This window comes from Glandiceps talaboti, chromosome 13, assembly GCF_964340395.1.
Source record: "Glandiceps talaboti chromosome 13, keGlaTala1.1, whole genome shotgun sequence".
In the NCBI taxonomy this organism is placed as follows: domain Eukaryota; kingdom Metazoa; phylum Hemichordata; class Enteropneusta; family Spengelidae; genus Glandiceps; species Glandiceps talaboti.
Window position 1 is genome coordinate 4987499 of NC_135561.1, and position 17357 is coordinate 5004855.

A 17357-nucleotide genomic window follows, 5' to 3' on the forward strand; every position below is an offset into this window, starting at 1 on the left:
GGGTTTTTGAGGGGTGTATCCACCCCTGTTTTCATGCAGCACCCGATTGTGGGGCCACCCCTCTGTTTTCATGCAGCACCCCTCTGTTGGTGGGGTCACCCCTCTGTTTGTGGGGTCACCCCTCTGTTTGTGGGGCCATCCCTCTGTTTTTGCCATGATGAATTATTCTATTATTAAAGTTTGAAATTGTTAAACTGTAGTAATTTGAAATTTTCTTTGTACTTTTTTTTTTCTCATTTGCTGAACAGATCATTGCCAACAATAAGAATTTAACTGATTGAAGTTTTTTTTACGTTGAAATCATTTTTTTCATTGTCAAATCTTAAGATCTGAAATATGCTGCTTTGCTAATGATATGCAAATTAACATTTTAAAGGAGGCAACCCCTTCATTTTTTTCAAAATTGCAGAGAACTTTGAGCAACTACAGTTTCAATTTGTATCTATCAACAGTCTATTAACAGTATCCACATAACATAACATGGAGTCCAATTTCATATTTCAAACTTTTTTCACCCATTACAAATGGCAATGTATTCCACTACTTAACTGCTTCTTATGGTTATCGTCATTGTTGACACAATGTTCACAATACTTACTAATTCCAGTTAGGTGGTCTCCAACTGTACAAATCAGATCTTGTTGGTTCTTAATTTTGATTTCTTGACCATTATTATCTGTATAAAAGATTTCAATACTGGATACTCTGGTGCTGGGCATAACTAATATTGTCCTTTCTTGAACGACAATGTCTTTGAAGTGCTGTTGGTACCAAAAGACAAGTGATTTTTCAAAAATCAATCAATCAATCAATCAATCAATCAAACAATTTATATAGCGCCTGAATCCATTACTCAGAATGTTCAAAGGCACTTTACAGGACAGTAAAAACAGTTCTTATCAAAATGCTCTCATAAAAAGATGAGTCTTAATGTCTTCCTTGAACTTGTCCAGAGTTGGACAGAAAAACAAACAGTTTTGATTTTTGGGATAACTTGACATTTTACTAATTCATAAACTCATGTGTACATGTCATCCTACTAGTTACACATTATTGCAGTCATTGTTACATCACTTAGAAGCAGTTTTACTGTTTGAATGCAGTGGGAGTATAACTGCTAACAGGGCCTTGTCTATACAATGTAGCCAGACAGTCATTTGAGACAGAACAGAGATGTTCTACAAGTACTACAATGGCCAGGAGTAAATACAGGTGAAATGAAGTTGCCTTGGTGTTTCACATATCTAACATGATGTTTTTTAACACAAAGATAGATGTGTTCATATACATGTACTTGAGGTATGATATTATTACCTGTAATTCTATTTTAGCTATAAGCTTGAGATCCTTCTTGAAGTTTCTGATACTGACACTTTGACATGTGAGGGTAGCCTTTCCTGTATGACTACAGTCTGTACTGAAGGTTGGTAGACTGGGTTGACCAGTTAACTGTAAGAAGAAAGTAGATTTAGAGAAACCACACACTGTCTCACGATTACTATACTACAGTCGTTATCTATCTTACCACTTCAGTCAAGTAAAGCAGTGCTATTCATTTCCTCCTTTTCTCCTTATTTTGACACAAGTCAATGACTTACAAGATTCAAATCAGTGGCAGACAAGGCTAAGTAGTTGTAACTTTTTGCAAATCCTTGAAATATAACAAAAACTTCAGAGCATGGAAATGGTTAAACTCTTCCCATGAGGTGAAATACATGTTTGCTTGTTGTTAATGTTACTGTGTACACTGTCTTGGTGTCAGTGAGTAAACAATAAGAATAAACAACATAGATGCAGGTAGTCTGGTATCTGGTATCTGGCATCTGATCAAGATCAAGTACCATAATTATACAACTACAGTTTGTATACCGTACCTTACAGACAACATTTAGTCTTGGATAGATAGTAATATTGCCAGCTTTATCTCTGACTTCCACGTCTAAGGACAAAGAACTGTCATTTTCTATCGATATTGCTTTGTCCTCTGGATGGAGCACATGCAGTGAACACGGAGGACCTGTATTGAGATGAAATCATCAAAATTACCCTTTGTTGATTAATAAAGAAGCCCTTATCAGATGAGGATTATACTTTGGGTGTGTTGTCTGGCAGTGCTATTAAAAAGTTGGGCTGTAAGGTACACCATGACAGGGCGCCCTCACACATCTGTCAACCCCTTTCACAGAGCAGGCTGGTGAGACCAGAGTGACACAAGGTATTTTACTGTCTATACATAGATTGTCCTCCACAAAAGAAGATCCTACCTAATCCCTATGGTACTACTGATACAATATAGTTAGTACTCTCAGACTGTTGGATTCTAACTTTGGGGTTTCAGGGAAGTTGGAACATTTTTTACCAGGTTCCTGATCATGATAATAGGCATGGGATATATGTCAAAGTTTTACCAGGTTTCCCAGTAACTTCTTTTTCGTTTCTGTACCCCTTCACAATTTTTTTCAGTGTTTTTCATCAGTTTTACTCTTATTTTATTCATCACTGACGAGGCATTATTCAAGGCCCACTTTTAGGATTAAAATCTAGTTGTGAAAATAAAGTTGTTTGGCAGAGAGATATAGAGTTGTTCCACAAAAAAAGATTAATCCTATATAACCCTTGTGGCTCCACTGGTATGATAACACTAACATGATGACCTGGGATTGAAACATACCCCTTTAAGTTAACGCAATTCAGATTAAGACTTACCTGGTTGTAATCTAATCTTCAGAGTCTGTTCTGGGTTCTCTAATCCTGGTAGTATAACTTTCAGATTGAATGACTTGCCCTGACATGAACCAACAACACCATGTGCTCTCACTCCCTTTACTATAAGACTGTTACCCTTACTTTGTACACCTTCATATTTCAAATCAAGTCCACTGTAAAAGACAGTAAAAAGTGATAATAACAAAGTCTGTACACTGTCATATTTCAAATCAAGTCCACTGTAAAAGACAGCAAAAAGTGATAACAAAGTCTGTACATCGTCATATTTCAAATCAAGTCCACTGTAAAAGACAGTAAAAAGTGATAACAAAGTCTGTACACCGTCATATTTCAAATCAAGTCAACTGTAAAAGACAGTAAAAAGTGATAACAAAGTCTGTACATCGTCATATTTCAAATCAAGTCAACTGTAAAAGACAGTAAAAAGTGATAACAAAGTCTGTACACCGTCATATTTCAAATCAAGTCTACTGTAAAAGACAGTAAAAGACAGTAAAAAGTGATGACGAATGCTGTACACTGTTACATTTCAGTTAAAGTCCACTAGTTATTACAGGATATGTGGTATGTGACCTTGCTTTCAATATAGGTACAATTATTATACCATCTGATAATTTGGTTAAATATCCAAACGTTGCACCAAGGTGTGATCAATTTTTTCTTACCTGGCTTCTAACTTAGGTACAATATCACCTGATGCCTTAGTAGGATGTCCAAATTCATCTTGTAGATCTAGAGGTATATTAAATGGTTCTCCAACTCTAAAAGGTGGATCCATCATTCCAAAACTGAACTTAGCTGGCGCTGCCTCTGTAATCAAATGAAAACAATTGTTAGTGGTCTGAGTTCATGCCATGGTTAGTACTACAATGGAAAGTTTACAGTCAGCTCACTAACAGTTCTCTTCCATGGTTTGCGTCACAAACTAACGACCACATTTCATAATCTGTAGTTGCTGCCCACAAGAGGAGTTTATCCCTTTCTGCAGGTGACATTTCGGCGAGACAAATCAATTGTTGATTGAAGTCTTACTGACTCTTACCTGTAACTTGGAATTTCAACTTTAAGCATGGTAGTTCTTTGCCACCAAACTCTTTAGCACCACTTTCATTGAGTACAACTTGTAGTTTTAGTGTATGGTACCCTAGGTTCTTTACATTCTCTGTAATAACATAGCAACATGTCATGATGTAAAACATAGCAACATGTCATGTAAAACATAACATGTCATGTAAAACATGGCAACATGTCATGTAAAACATATCAACATGTCATGATGTAAAATGTCATGTAAAACATTGTATTAATACAGATGTCCTGTGATTATAATATTAAAACATAACTGTAGTATTATGATACCATTATTACTTTGAAATGTCATGATGTAAACTCTCTTGTTTTGTTACCAAGGTTTTGCAATCATTTATATATTTGAGGTAAACCACTTACTATGATTACACCCTTGGCACCCTAAAAACTCAATGGAAACTTATTAATATATTTCAATGATACTAATGATTTCAATATAAATGTTTTAATTAGTCATTTGTAACAAAATAACAAACAACTTACCCATCTTTCTGAACCAATATCCCCATGTTTTACCATGTTGACTGATATGTGACACTATCTCCTCATCACACTGGGGAGCTGTATATCATGAACATAGAAATATGAAAAGGTTATACACATGTAGATAACATAATGATTTGGAAAATCATATCTATTGTCTCAAAATTTTGCTGAGTTGAGTGAGGGTGAGAGAGAGAGAGAGAGAGAGAGAGAGAGAGAGAGAGAGAGAGAGAGAGAGAGAGAGAGAGAGAGAGAGAGAGAGAGAGAGAGAGAGAGAGAGAGAGAGAGAGAGAGAGAGAGAGAGAGAGAGAGAGAGAGAGAGAGAGAGAGAGAGAGAGAGAGAGAGAGAGAGGGAGGGAGAGAGAGAGAGAGAGAAGAGAGAGAAGAGAGAGAAGAGAGAGAGAAACCTTTCTGACACATTCCAATACTACAGTAAACATAACGATGCTGAGGACAGGTGCCTGACATTAAGTGTCGCTCAGTTGGATACAACGAGATGTATTAGAATCCTAATATAGGCTAATAATGCTAGAATTAGATGGACACAAATCAATTTTGAATACTATAACTTGGTTTGCCTGTGGTATTACCTGAATTGTCTAGCACACTGACTTTATAATAGTCTGTCAACCCGTTTTCTTATTACAAAGGTTTTATTTCTTACCATGCCAGATGATTTTGAGTTCCGTCAATAATTTCTTGGATGCATGGATAGAGCCTGGAAGTCTTGAGATAGATTCACCTTTACGGTTGTGAATTTCCACCTGAATGGCACCTATGATGAATGAGACAACATGAATGAATACATTATACAATCATTTGAGTTCACATATATGAATACATGTATAGTATTGGATGACAAAGAGACAAACAAGTGCTCATTTGAGTTCACTGCAACCTATCGCCACAAATATCACTGACTTTTTAATATCATTTTTGTGAGAATTTGTGATTTTACCAAATGGCAACCATACATTCATTCATCGCAGTAACACCCAAATACATGTATCCTCCTGCAGCTGATATGAGATCATTTGTGTACAAATGAATACCCCCTTGGTAGAAAGAGGATTCAATTCAATTCAATTCAATTCTAAAACTTTATTATCTGTATACAAAATCACAGAAAATTGTCTTCAAACTCGTCAACAACAAAAAACGAAAAATACATTCCACATAACTGATATACATGAAAAACACAGACAACATAATAATAGATTAAACATGTGTTGGGAAATAGGTGGAAAAGTTGTGAAATCAGTTGCACAGCTTACTAACCAACTGCTGACATGGATTTTACTTGTCATGTATTTTCAACATTTCACGACTGTACTGATAACTTACAAGGACATTCCAGTCTTACATAAACCCTACTGTACTAACCTATAGTTTTGCCAGCTGGTCTCCTCTCATTTTGGACAACAGAATCACCTTCTGGCCACGAAAGGATGAGTTTTTCTGGTAACCTATGGAAGTAATAGTGTGTATGATGTAAGTTGTGTCTAACACAATGGCCAAATGTACAGATTTATACACGGATAAACCAGTTTTCCTGGCAACCTGTACAAGTCATTATATGTAAGCAGCATCAAACACACTGGCCAAATGTATGAAATTAAACCTATTCATTTTCACTACAAGAAAATTTTGTGACTTTACAACCTTCAGCTCGTACTCAAAGACTAATTTGAACTCATTACTGGACTGGTACATTGTGTTCATGTATGATATGGCAAGTTAGTCACTACTTATTTTTGCGTCTTTTGTTTTCAAGTGAAATACGTGAAAATAAGTCTTTTAACAACAGATCATTTTTTACACTAAACATCTAGACTATGATGTCAGTTTCATCTATCAATCAGCTACCATTATTAAACTTATCTATATATCACCTTACCTGCCTTCTTCTTCTTCAATATACCTCTTGAGGGCGCTCTTTGGTGCAACTCTGTCAAGTTTACCAAGTGGTACTACCTTGGCTTCATCATACAACAATTGTGGTTCCTATATAAATCAATACAATGTCTCATTACATCATTTGTACATCAACAAAATAAGACTTACTAAAAAACAGAATGTCCACCATCAATGTAAGTTTATTTGGACTACAGACCATTTATTTCACCACATCTTCACTCTACTGTAGTATAGTAGTGCTTATCAGAATCATTACAGCTGAAAACTTATTTCATATAATATATTGGTGATGGTAGGTTTACATCCCATTCTTCATGAAACGACAATACAATACAATGCAATATCCAAAAATAGGTAATCCATACTACCAATCAAATTTAGTGCATGCATATTCCATTGATAGTAAACAGTTTTAAAACACATGATACATATGATGGGTATAATCAGAACAACAGATATTAAACTGTCCCCCACCGTACCCCCTTCTTTTAGTGTTCATTTTGTTGTTAAACGTTACCAAACTTGATATGCAAAACATCACTATCTACACTACATGTATGTGTCTACCTGTATAATTTCCATTTCACCACCTGTAGCGTAGACATCACCTTCATGGTGGCCAAACAGTAGAAATCTCTTGATAGTTCCATATACAATAGGGTTGGTTCTCATGGTTCGTACCTGGTTACAAACAAGTACATTAAAAGGAAACATTATAGCATGTATACTATTGTAGAAGTACAATGTGAGCACACCAGTGTAGCAATAGATGACAAAATACAGTCCTTTGACATGGGGAAGTGTTTGCTGAGATTCATCAAAGTCTTATGTTGTCATTGACTTCTCTTTGTGTGATTAAATCACAGGGACACCAGTTCCACATAAACATTTTGCCTCAGCTGGTAAACAAGTGATTTGACTATCGATTTTACGCCGAAAATAACTCAGAGTCTCTACTCTTCTATATTCTCTGGAATTACGAGTGGTACATACTATGTTCTACTGTATAGCTGTCTGGCATGGTAGACAACACCGAAGTACTCACTGACATGACTTAACTTACCAACTGTCCCTTCACAGGAGACTATGCCATCCCTGGCATGGCTGACAACACCGAAGTACTCACTCACATGACCTAACTTACCAACTGTCCCTTCATAGTAGACTATGCCATCCCTGGCATGCCTGATAACACCGAAGTACTCACTCACATGACCTAACTTACCAACTGTCCCTTCATAGTAGACTATGCCATCCCTAGCATGGCTGACAACACCGAAGTAGTAACTCACATGACCTAACTTACCAACTGTCCCTTCTCAAAGACTTTGCCATCCCATTCGATAGATTTGTACACAGCCCATGGTGATTGGTGTCTTTTCACTGGAATCTCTGGTCGACTTTCAGAGCCCTGGTATCCACTAAATAAAACCTGTTTATCTTGTGTCTCATGACAGTCTTTTAACCACTCGTTAAAAGCCCTCTCAATCTTTACTCTTTGAGTCTGGATAGACAAAGAAACAAGAGAACAACTGTAATAAGGAACTTGTAATACAGACTGAGCATGCTCAGATGCAAAGGACTATGAGATTGCAAAATAAACTTTCTACACTGGTCAGGGTAAGCATGACTAGATTATTTGTTGTGATAAATAATGTTACAAGATTGCATACTGATTGATTCACATTTATCATTATATTTCCCATGATGCACCATTCAGGATATTCAAGATGGCGGACTGATAAGCTTCTAGTATAGGAACAACTGTCAGCAGGTGACTTCAATGACTTTTGTTCATCAGTAGAATTGTAAAAACTCTCGAATTCATTTGTTCCTGATATGTATATCATACAAGAAGTATGTTAGTGAGATCTATTTCTAAGTAAAAAAATAGTTTTCTGTGTATTTAGCTAAACTAAATCCAGTGCTGAAATACATACAACTACAGCATGAAGAGATTTCAGATTTAAGATCCATACCTGGCCCTGTGTGATCCTGTAGAATACTGTATTCTTGTCCTTTAACTTCATCTCTAGATCTAAGAATGTCAGTTTGTTGGTACTGACTTGAAACTTGTCATTAGTCCAAAGTACACCTGACAGTCTGTTATAACATTCTATAGGCACTGGACCTCTCTTCTTTGGCACTGCACACCAATCAAAACTAAACAGGACATATACATGACAGATGATAAATACAGCTTCTCATACACAATTGCATGTGGTATTGTTTGCAATAACAATTTCTGTGTTCTATATATATACAGCACTGTGTGGCAAAACCCCAGCACAGCTACACGCACCTGTGTTTATTACATGTTATGAAAAATCAGATGTACAGTATTATGGGTTTTTTCTTTTCTTGCCCACTGTCTGTTAAACACTGTTATTTTATCAACATCAAAGCTAAAGAGTATTGTCTCTAAACATCGGTGATGTAAGAATTTGTAAGAACAGTATTATCTCCAACTTTTTCACCCCAGTGCTATGTGTTCGGTGGCACACTGACTTTGGACATCTATGTGTTCTTTACATGATAAATTTACATGACATACATTGTGATGTGCTGGTGTTTGCTTGTATATGTAATTTTAGCAGCATTCTAATTTTTATGAGTAATTACTATCCATTTTTTTTTTGCTACAGGTGGTAAGGAGGTAAATCTCACCAAGTACACCACATTATTTTTACTGACCAAGTGTTACCCATCAAAAGTATAGTATACAAGGTATACAAATCAACGCATATTTTACCAGGCCCCCTTCTGTTGCAAGAGTTCCCAAATCTTAGCACAAACACCACAAACACTGCCATGTAGACAAAAAACAATGCAGACTTACTCATCAACAAATGTATAGGGTATAAGTCTGCCATTCCAATAACATTCAAATACAGGTCTACTTCCTCTGGCTGGTCTGTCTTCTATGTAGATATCTTCATACTCAAAATCTACATCAACTGTGGCAATATCAAACAGAATACCAACAAGTAAATATTTGCATGCAAAAGCTGACTTCCTGATTCTGTAGCTATAAATTCAGTTTCCTATGCAGTCACTGGTGAAAATGTTTTATTTGTGATTTTAAAATGGATAATTATACAGCATTTTGTACTAAGGCTATATCCATTAGAGAACTCTCAACAACATGAGTTACTGTGTACTAGTCTACAGGTTACCAATGCCAATGTGTCACCCATACTGGCATAGTCTGATGTTACACTTAATCTGTTTTTTTCGCTCATATAGTAAACAGTGCATCTTGATATAAGAAAAAGAGCAAAAACAAGCATTTGAGAACTATACTACTTAGCCAAGGTGTTCGTACATTCAACTTCAAGATATTCAAGGTTTCAGCACTTTTAGTCTTTCAAAGAGTTTTTACGGTCTACCAACCCCTTTTTTCGAGAATATATCTTGCACAAACAGATCTTGTTGAAGGCTCATATATTATACTACGAAGAAGAGACAAACAGTGTAACACTTACTCTTTGGGCCGTTGTAATCACTAGGGAATGTTTCCCTATCATACAGGAATGGATGATACCGGATAACACCTTCCACAATACCAGTACCCTCTACTACAGCTTTGAACTCAAAGTTATCACCAGCTGATCTGATATATCTGGTCTGCATGTCATCACTGACATCACGTAGATTCAACTCTTTCGGTGTCTTGCCTTTATCATGTAAGACAATCTCAATGTCAAGATTCTTGAATGGACTACTAGGTCTGTATCCACCAACTGTTCTCTCTTCATTACCCCGTGGACCATGGATGTAGTAGTGATATATATGTCTACATTTGAAAAATCAATAATCAGGTATTAATTTTCTCCTTTGTCTTTGGAACAAGTGTTAACTTTAACAAACAATTCACCATTGAGACAATTGAAGGAGACCTCAAAATTGTTTTATCAACCTAGCTAGCTGATCTTTCATTTGAAGACTGGACAAATAAGGGATTTTACATCCTGTTGCAGATCTCGCAAGATATGCCAATATGCCTAGCAACAATAATTGTCAAACATGTGATCGTGGCCATGTGCAATGATGTTGAGAACAATAATGTTGCTAAGCATTTGACACTTTCAGCTTGACCACCCTCATGTAGTTGCTATGGACTCAATGTCTCATGCAAGATCTCATGAGATCTGCCGCGAGACGAAAAATGACTGTACACATGATGGGTTGACTGTATCTACTTACGCTAGATGTCTACACCAACCCTTGAAATCAGATCTCAGATACTGTACATGTGATGGGTTAATTCCTGTGATAATAACGGCAGTGAAACTAGTTTTACCAATCTCTTCTTTTATCAAACTTTGTATCAATTCTTCTTCAGCTGGAATATGACTTCCATCACCTGGCTGTAAACATATAATAAATATACTGTAATAACCAATCAATAAATAAAACAAATAAATAAAGTTCAATTGTCATTTCATTTTGACCATTGAGGGCACCATACTTTGTTTTTTGAAAAGTATATCTGGACTATTAGAAGAATACCTATTACCCTGTATATAATTAATAACACAATGTTGGTGGCGCTATTCTGCTACTGCATTCCCTCTAGTTACGTTATGTAATGAATCAACAACAACACGGTTTACCTTTCTGTTTCTGATATATCCACTGTAAATGGATTCTCTGTTCTTTTCTTTCCTTTCAAATTCTTCTTTGGATATGGTCAGTTCATGTACATCCTTAGAGTTGGCAGGTCTTGTGATCATCTGTACAGTAAAATACAATTTTTCGTCATTCTGATAACAATTTGTTATCTTACTTGGAGCTATTTCAGTTGTATGGACAATTAATTGTTCTGTTTTACATGACAGTGTTATTATTAAATATATCTAACTGGGGTAATATCACTATTTAATGACCTAGGCATTCAATGTGAATACTAACCCTTGTTGAATAGTCACTCACGAATATTGCCTGATTAAAGCTACTTATTTCACCATGGTAATTTACTATCTATTTATTCACCTGGGCAATAAAACCCAATACTCACCTTGGTTGAATGACTAACAAAGAATATTGCCTGTTTGCCACTGTCTCCAAAGCAGGAGATATCATGTTTAATGACCTGGGCATTAAAATTTAATACTCCCCCCTGCTTGAATGACAGATACAGAATATAGCTTGTTTGCCACTTTACTACAAAGTAGGTGATATCACTATTTAATGTCCTGGGTATTAAAATTTAATACTAACCCGGGTTGAATGACCAATAAAGAATATAGCCTGTTTGCCACCCACTCCAAAGTAGGAGATATCACTATTTAACGACCTTGGCACTTCCTGGTCAAAGCCTGGTAGATTACTGGGAATAGGCTGTTCCTGCCTGTGGACAAATCCGGAATACAAGTCAGCAACATTACACTAGAGTAGTGAAAGTGCAACAGTCATTGGTCCATATACATGCATAATACCTAGCTATAGCCTAGCGACAAGTCATATAGGGATTTTTAATTATTGTCTCCCCTCTCACCTAGCCAAAAGTATGTATACATGTAATCACACAGAAAGTACGCCTTACAAGATTTATAATTCCCTAAGTTTTAATTTGGATTGTTTTGTGACACTTTCATTTACTTGGAAATCAATGAAAAAAAATTTAATTATAATTTATATACCATATTTCAGTTATTAACTTTGTAGTCATTTTTCAAACAAGTGTCACAAGACTGAGGCCTCCCAGATATGCAAAAATGAGGCCTAAAATCACAAAGCCGTACATGTAGGAGCCAATAACAATGGCTACAACAATTTCACAAGTTTCTTATGTCTGTAACAGAATAAGCAGAAATTTTGGGATGACTTGAGAATGTCAAACATCTGTTGTCAAACATTGGGTAATGATGATTTTCGAAAAGGAAGTTATAGTACTCAACTGTCATTGTGATCACTTCTGGCCCAAAAGCTGCACTCGAACAGCACTCCAAGTGGTCAAACTATGAAATCTTTTGTCTTTCCAATAACTTGAATATGTCATACTACAGAGCATACTTACCCTTTCTTTTCGTTCCTGATAAACTTTGATAATCTATATATAGCCCAATTATTGAGTTGTCTGGATGTCATACCACAACCATTGTCAATCACACACATTAAACTTTTACCAGGTGATTCATCAAGGAACTATATGTAGGAATATCAAATATACAAGACATAATCAATGACAAATAAAATGAACAGAAAAATTCCCAACAAAGTAGTTTTATTGTTTAGTGCCCTCAAAAGGCCAAGCTCCAATTAGACTTGAAATTTGGGTACGGTTGTCTGGCAGAGCTAGAAAAATGTTAGTTCTGAAATAGAGTATGATCCTTAATTCCTATGTAATCCTTATGACTTCACTTACATATAGTGTTGTGGGTCAAAGTGATAAAAACAATGTTCTTTTGTGGGTCCAGCCTAGAAGCTTGCCGGTAATTACTGGCATTTGCCGGTGAAAAATATGCCAATGCCGGTGAATTTCTATAAATATTGGCATTCACCAGATGACATTCTAAATTTACTGACATTTAAACGGTGAAATTTCAAATTTACCGGCATTTTATCGGTAAATCTTGAAGGTCACTTGCAACATAATTCATACTTCGCAGTGTAGACTAAACATCTTGAATGACGTATTCTGACTCTGAATGTATCAAAACATATGAAGACAGACAACGTTGTTGACGTTACTTTTGATAATGGACGAGTAAAAAAAATTTGTTGGTTGTTGTTGTACAGGACCATGTCGGCAAGCCTTTGATTTTGACACAATTTTGCCCTCTCTGGTTTTTTCATTGGATACTCCCATTTGCCCCTGATATTGGTACTTTTTAAAGATTTTTGTTCAACTGCTCTCCTTAAATCATCACAGTTGGACATAGCACCCTGTAAATACTGTCATCTGTTAGGTACTTGCTGTCTTCACTGGTATCAATGTTCATCCACTCAAATTCTTCAAGCCATCATGCCATTTTTACATCTTTAAATTTTCCAGACTGACGATCAAGTTTTTTTTGCCACCACATTTGAAAAATCACCTGCTCTCTTGTTGTGATCAGCAGGTTGTTCATCATTTCTATCACTCATACCTTGCTTAGTAGCTGGAGAAAAAAGTTACTTGCCGTTTACTCACACTGAAACCGGTTGTTCTCCACTATGTAGGCTGTCTTCTGTACTATGTCCAACTATGATGATTTGAGGAGAGCCGTTGAACTAAAATCTTTAAAAAGTACCAATATCAGGGGCAAATGGGAGTATCCAATGAAAAAAACAAAGTGTCGAAATCAAAGGCTTGCCGACATGGTCCTGTACAACAACAACCTATCAATTTTTTTTACACTGCTCATGTGAATGGTCATCCATTGTTATCTAATGGAAGTGTCAATCAAAATTAACGTCAACAACGTTGTCTGTCTTCATATGTTTTGATACATTCAGAGTCAGAATACGTCAAGCAGGATATTTAGTCTACACTGTGAAGTATGAATTATGTTGAAAGTGACCTTCAAGATTTACCGATAAAATGTCGGTAAATTTGAAATTTCACCGTTTAAATGCCAGTAAATTTAGAATGTCACCTGCTGAAAGCCGTTATTTGTAGAAATTCACAAACATTAGCATATTTTTCACCGACAACTTCCGAGGCTGCATGTATGTTAAGCATGCATACCGTATCATCATATTCAACGTCTCTGAACTGAACAGAACAGTAATGTATTGTAGTAATACAACAATATAACAATACAATACAATACTAAGTATTGTATTGTATTGTTATATTGTATTGTATTGCACTGTGCTGTGTTGTATTGTATTACACTGAATCATATTGTAGAGGCCTGGACTACATTATTGCTCTTGATACATGTACTTACCAATCTTAATTCTATACTTCTAGGTCCAATGTTATTGGCAGTGGCTGCCAACGAATTGTCAATCAGTTCTGCAAATGCAAATGCTGCAAGACAAAATACACTTTGTTGACTGTTTTATTTATGAGATATAATTTATGGTTACTACAAAAGAGACAAAGGATTCTATGGATACTGTAGAGGATTAGATTAGATTACATTACTACATAAGATTTCATGATGGACATAAGATTATATCGGGTTTGGATGTCACTGCAGGACATTGTAATCAAATGTTAGGTTTGAATATGGCCATTAGGCCTAAAAAAATAATTATTTGGTTCCGGTTATTCGACCCCACCTAGTTTTTCACTGCTGAACCCTAAAGTTTATTTTTATGTATTCGAGAAAAAAAATAAAATCGCAAAAAATTGTGAAGTCTCATGAGAAATAGTAGATGTGGAAACTGACATCAACTTAAAAAGACAATATAAAACTGTTCTTCCAATCTGTAATGGCTGTGCTTCTGATGGGGAGACACCTATAATACAAAGACCATGTGGAAAACAATGGAAAACATGAACTAGACACTCACACATGAAAAAATATATATAATAAAATAAAATAAAAAATCTACCTACCCCACCTATTCTAAAATTGAGCATAATCGGAAACAAAAATATTTTTTATTAGGCCTTACAGCAAAAGGCCAGCCATTGTAGGTGAGAGCTAAAATTCCAACATGACTGTATTGTAGACTACTTCTCATTTAGAAAACATAGTTCAATAATGAGTAACTCACGTAATGGGTTTTGTCCTTCACTGGCATAGTACTCATACATTCCACTTTTCACCAGAGTATCATAATGTGGTAAGTACTGGATACGTTCCTGTGCAGGCGCTGCTAATTCTTGGTTCATGTGATTCAATATATACAATGTATCACCACCTTCTATCATATCCTCTGTACAAACAAAATCACATCAGTTTTAATACAACCAAAATCATTGTTTCCTTGACTCTGGAATCATGTCTGGTAGTAGTTCCAAACAGAGTGTAAATAGTTTACCTACATGTAATTTTTTTCGGATGAATCAGTCAGCCTTCTTCAGCTGTTGTTGCATCAGATTTGATGACATTAACTTGTTATATGACCTCAAGGATGGAAATATTGGTAACATGTATACAATGCCCTCCTGTGGTCATATCACAAGTCTCCATCATTGAATTGTATACAATAACAGTTGAAGAAGGACAAATTATTCAGCCAAAACATACCAGGTAAATTATTTACACTCTGACCTTTGGAAATTACGACTACATGATCAGCTTTCAATGAGTATAGCTTTGCTTTTAAGACAACAAATGTGACATTATGACACTGAGCTAGCAAAGATATACACTGTATGAGTTACATACATAGGTTTATAAACATCTACATTTGTATATAGTCTGTGGGAATGAATGAACTCTCAGAACTAAATATTTCTTGGAAGTGATTCCAAAATTTTTGCCGACAATAGCCCATTGTAGTATACCCCTGGTGAAAATTTGGAACTCACTTCCAGGAAATTTTTTGATTGTGAGTAGAATTTTTTTAATTTGTATCTATCGATCTATTAGTAGTAACCTGTTTTAATTATTAAATTTAGGAGCAATTTTTATGAATTATCATTTCTAATATCTACATGCTGCAAAAGTTAGTTATACTGACTAGGCCTCAATTTATAACTAAGGACATTTATCTTCAACACTGCTTTCAAGTTGGGAAAGTATTTTAGCTTATAAAATAATGTACAGATCTTTAATCCAACTACTGTTTCTATGGAAACAGGATGCATGGATGGAGTATAGGTGTAAAACATTCACATGTAAAAAGAATTTGCAATCTGTGAATATTTGTAAATAATTTTGTTTTTTCATTTTGGTTTGTTTGATATTCTCTTTATTGCATCTTTCTTTTTTTTTGCTATTGTTTTCTTTTCGAATGTTTACATAGGAATGCAAGTTATCTGTATTATGTCATTTATCTTTTATTTATTCGTATACCATGTAATTAGTATTTTTCTTTTAGTTGCAGGACCATGGACAGATTAGTTTCAACTTAATTGTCCTCACCAGAATTGTTTATTGTTCTTTTTATTGTACGGTTACTATCTTGTTTCTGGTGAATGATACTTTGTTTCAATCATTTTCATTGAAAAATTCAATTAAAAATTGGGTGGAAAACACCACTTTTTTGTTGGTGGTGGAATTGAAGTTGGCGTCTATTACGTCTAACAAAAATAAATTGTGTATTATAACACTAAATTGCTATTTACAGTATATGTATCAAAAATGTCTATATACATTTACGTATATATGATGTCTATATTTCAGAGAAGTTACATTTTACAACGTTTGCAAATAACACTTCTGAGGTAGTCACGGTGTGATAGACATTTCGACAACACTGGTGCATGCTGGGTTTTAAAAACCTTGATGGTGGTGTTTATGTATACAACAACACAAGCTTACCGTAGCTGTTGTCATCTTTGATTTGCATCCTATTCGTTGTCGATATTACAAACTTGTCACGGGGACCAATACCCAAAACCTGGAAGAAAGTGCTCGCTTTGTGAAAAATATGCATTTTATTGTTTCGAAGAACGGAAGGGAATCGTGCATGCAGAGCTCGAGTACATTGACCCGCGAAAATGCAAACAAAAAACAAACCATTGCACACGAGACATGGATGGTCTTACCGCAGATACTTTATCGCGGAATGAGCTGAAATCAAAGATGCCACCTAAGTGGATCTTTCTCTCTGGTGCACATCCTCTTCGACGGTCATAGATGTACACCACAGTGTCTTCTTCGTCCGCATTCGACGACGTTGGCGTGCGATTTACAACTTTCGCCGCCATCTTTAGTTCAAACTATCGAGCATGACGAGGTTAAACTTGCCCGGATGTTAACATTACATGTGTGTGAAAAAATGGTGACATTTTCTTCCACAATGTATAATCAAAATTTGTAGAATTAAAATTTCTATTTTTGTATACATTGACTAATATTTTTACGTGTGTTTTAGAAATAAAGTAAATGGCAAATATTCACGAGTGATGCCTTGTGGTGGCGCACTTTCGAGTTTCGAAACCCGATAAGAACTCTTTATTTCGCATTTTACTATGACTATTTGTATAAATTCGATTAAATTTGCCATTTTCTGGATGTGTATTATTGATTTATTGCTACTAACTGTGTTGCCCCTTCTAGACAGGCCCATTTAATCTGTTATTTTCA

At 35.6% G+C, this 17357-nt stretch overlaps 1 protein-coding gene across 1 annotated transcript in view; it reads right to left on the reverse strand.

Annotated features, from left to right (window-relative positions):
* Positions 1-16978, reverse strand: part of LOC144444943 (structural maintenance of chromosomes flexible hinge domain-containing protein 1-like) — a 31846-nt gene extending 14868 nt beyond the window's left edge. Inside the window, 23 exon segments of the mRNA XM_078134495.1 lie at positions 599-761; positions 1315-1449; positions 1875-2017; positions 2707-2879; positions 3393-3537; positions 3770-3889; positions 4300-4377; positions 4964-5074; positions 5683-5765; positions 6197-6303; positions 6784-6897; positions 7523-7720; positions 8196-8379; positions 9056-9173; positions 9696-10012; positions 10423-10586; positions 10833-10952; positions 11440-11526; positions 12223-12366; positions 14097-14179; positions 14875-15036; positions 16590-16668; positions 16817-16978. Of these exon segments, the coding sequence (XP_077990621.1) occupies positions 599-761; positions 1315-1449; positions 1875-2017; positions 2707-2879; positions 3393-3537; positions 3770-3889; positions 4300-4377; positions 4964-5074; positions 5683-5765; positions 6197-6303; positions 6784-6897; positions 7523-7720; positions 8196-8379; positions 9056-9173; positions 9696-10012; positions 10423-10586; positions 10833-10952; positions 11440-11526; positions 12223-12366; positions 14097-14179; positions 14875-15036; positions 16590-16668; positions 16817-16978 (3190 nt within the window).
* Positions 16979-17357: the final 379 nt, after the last annotated feature.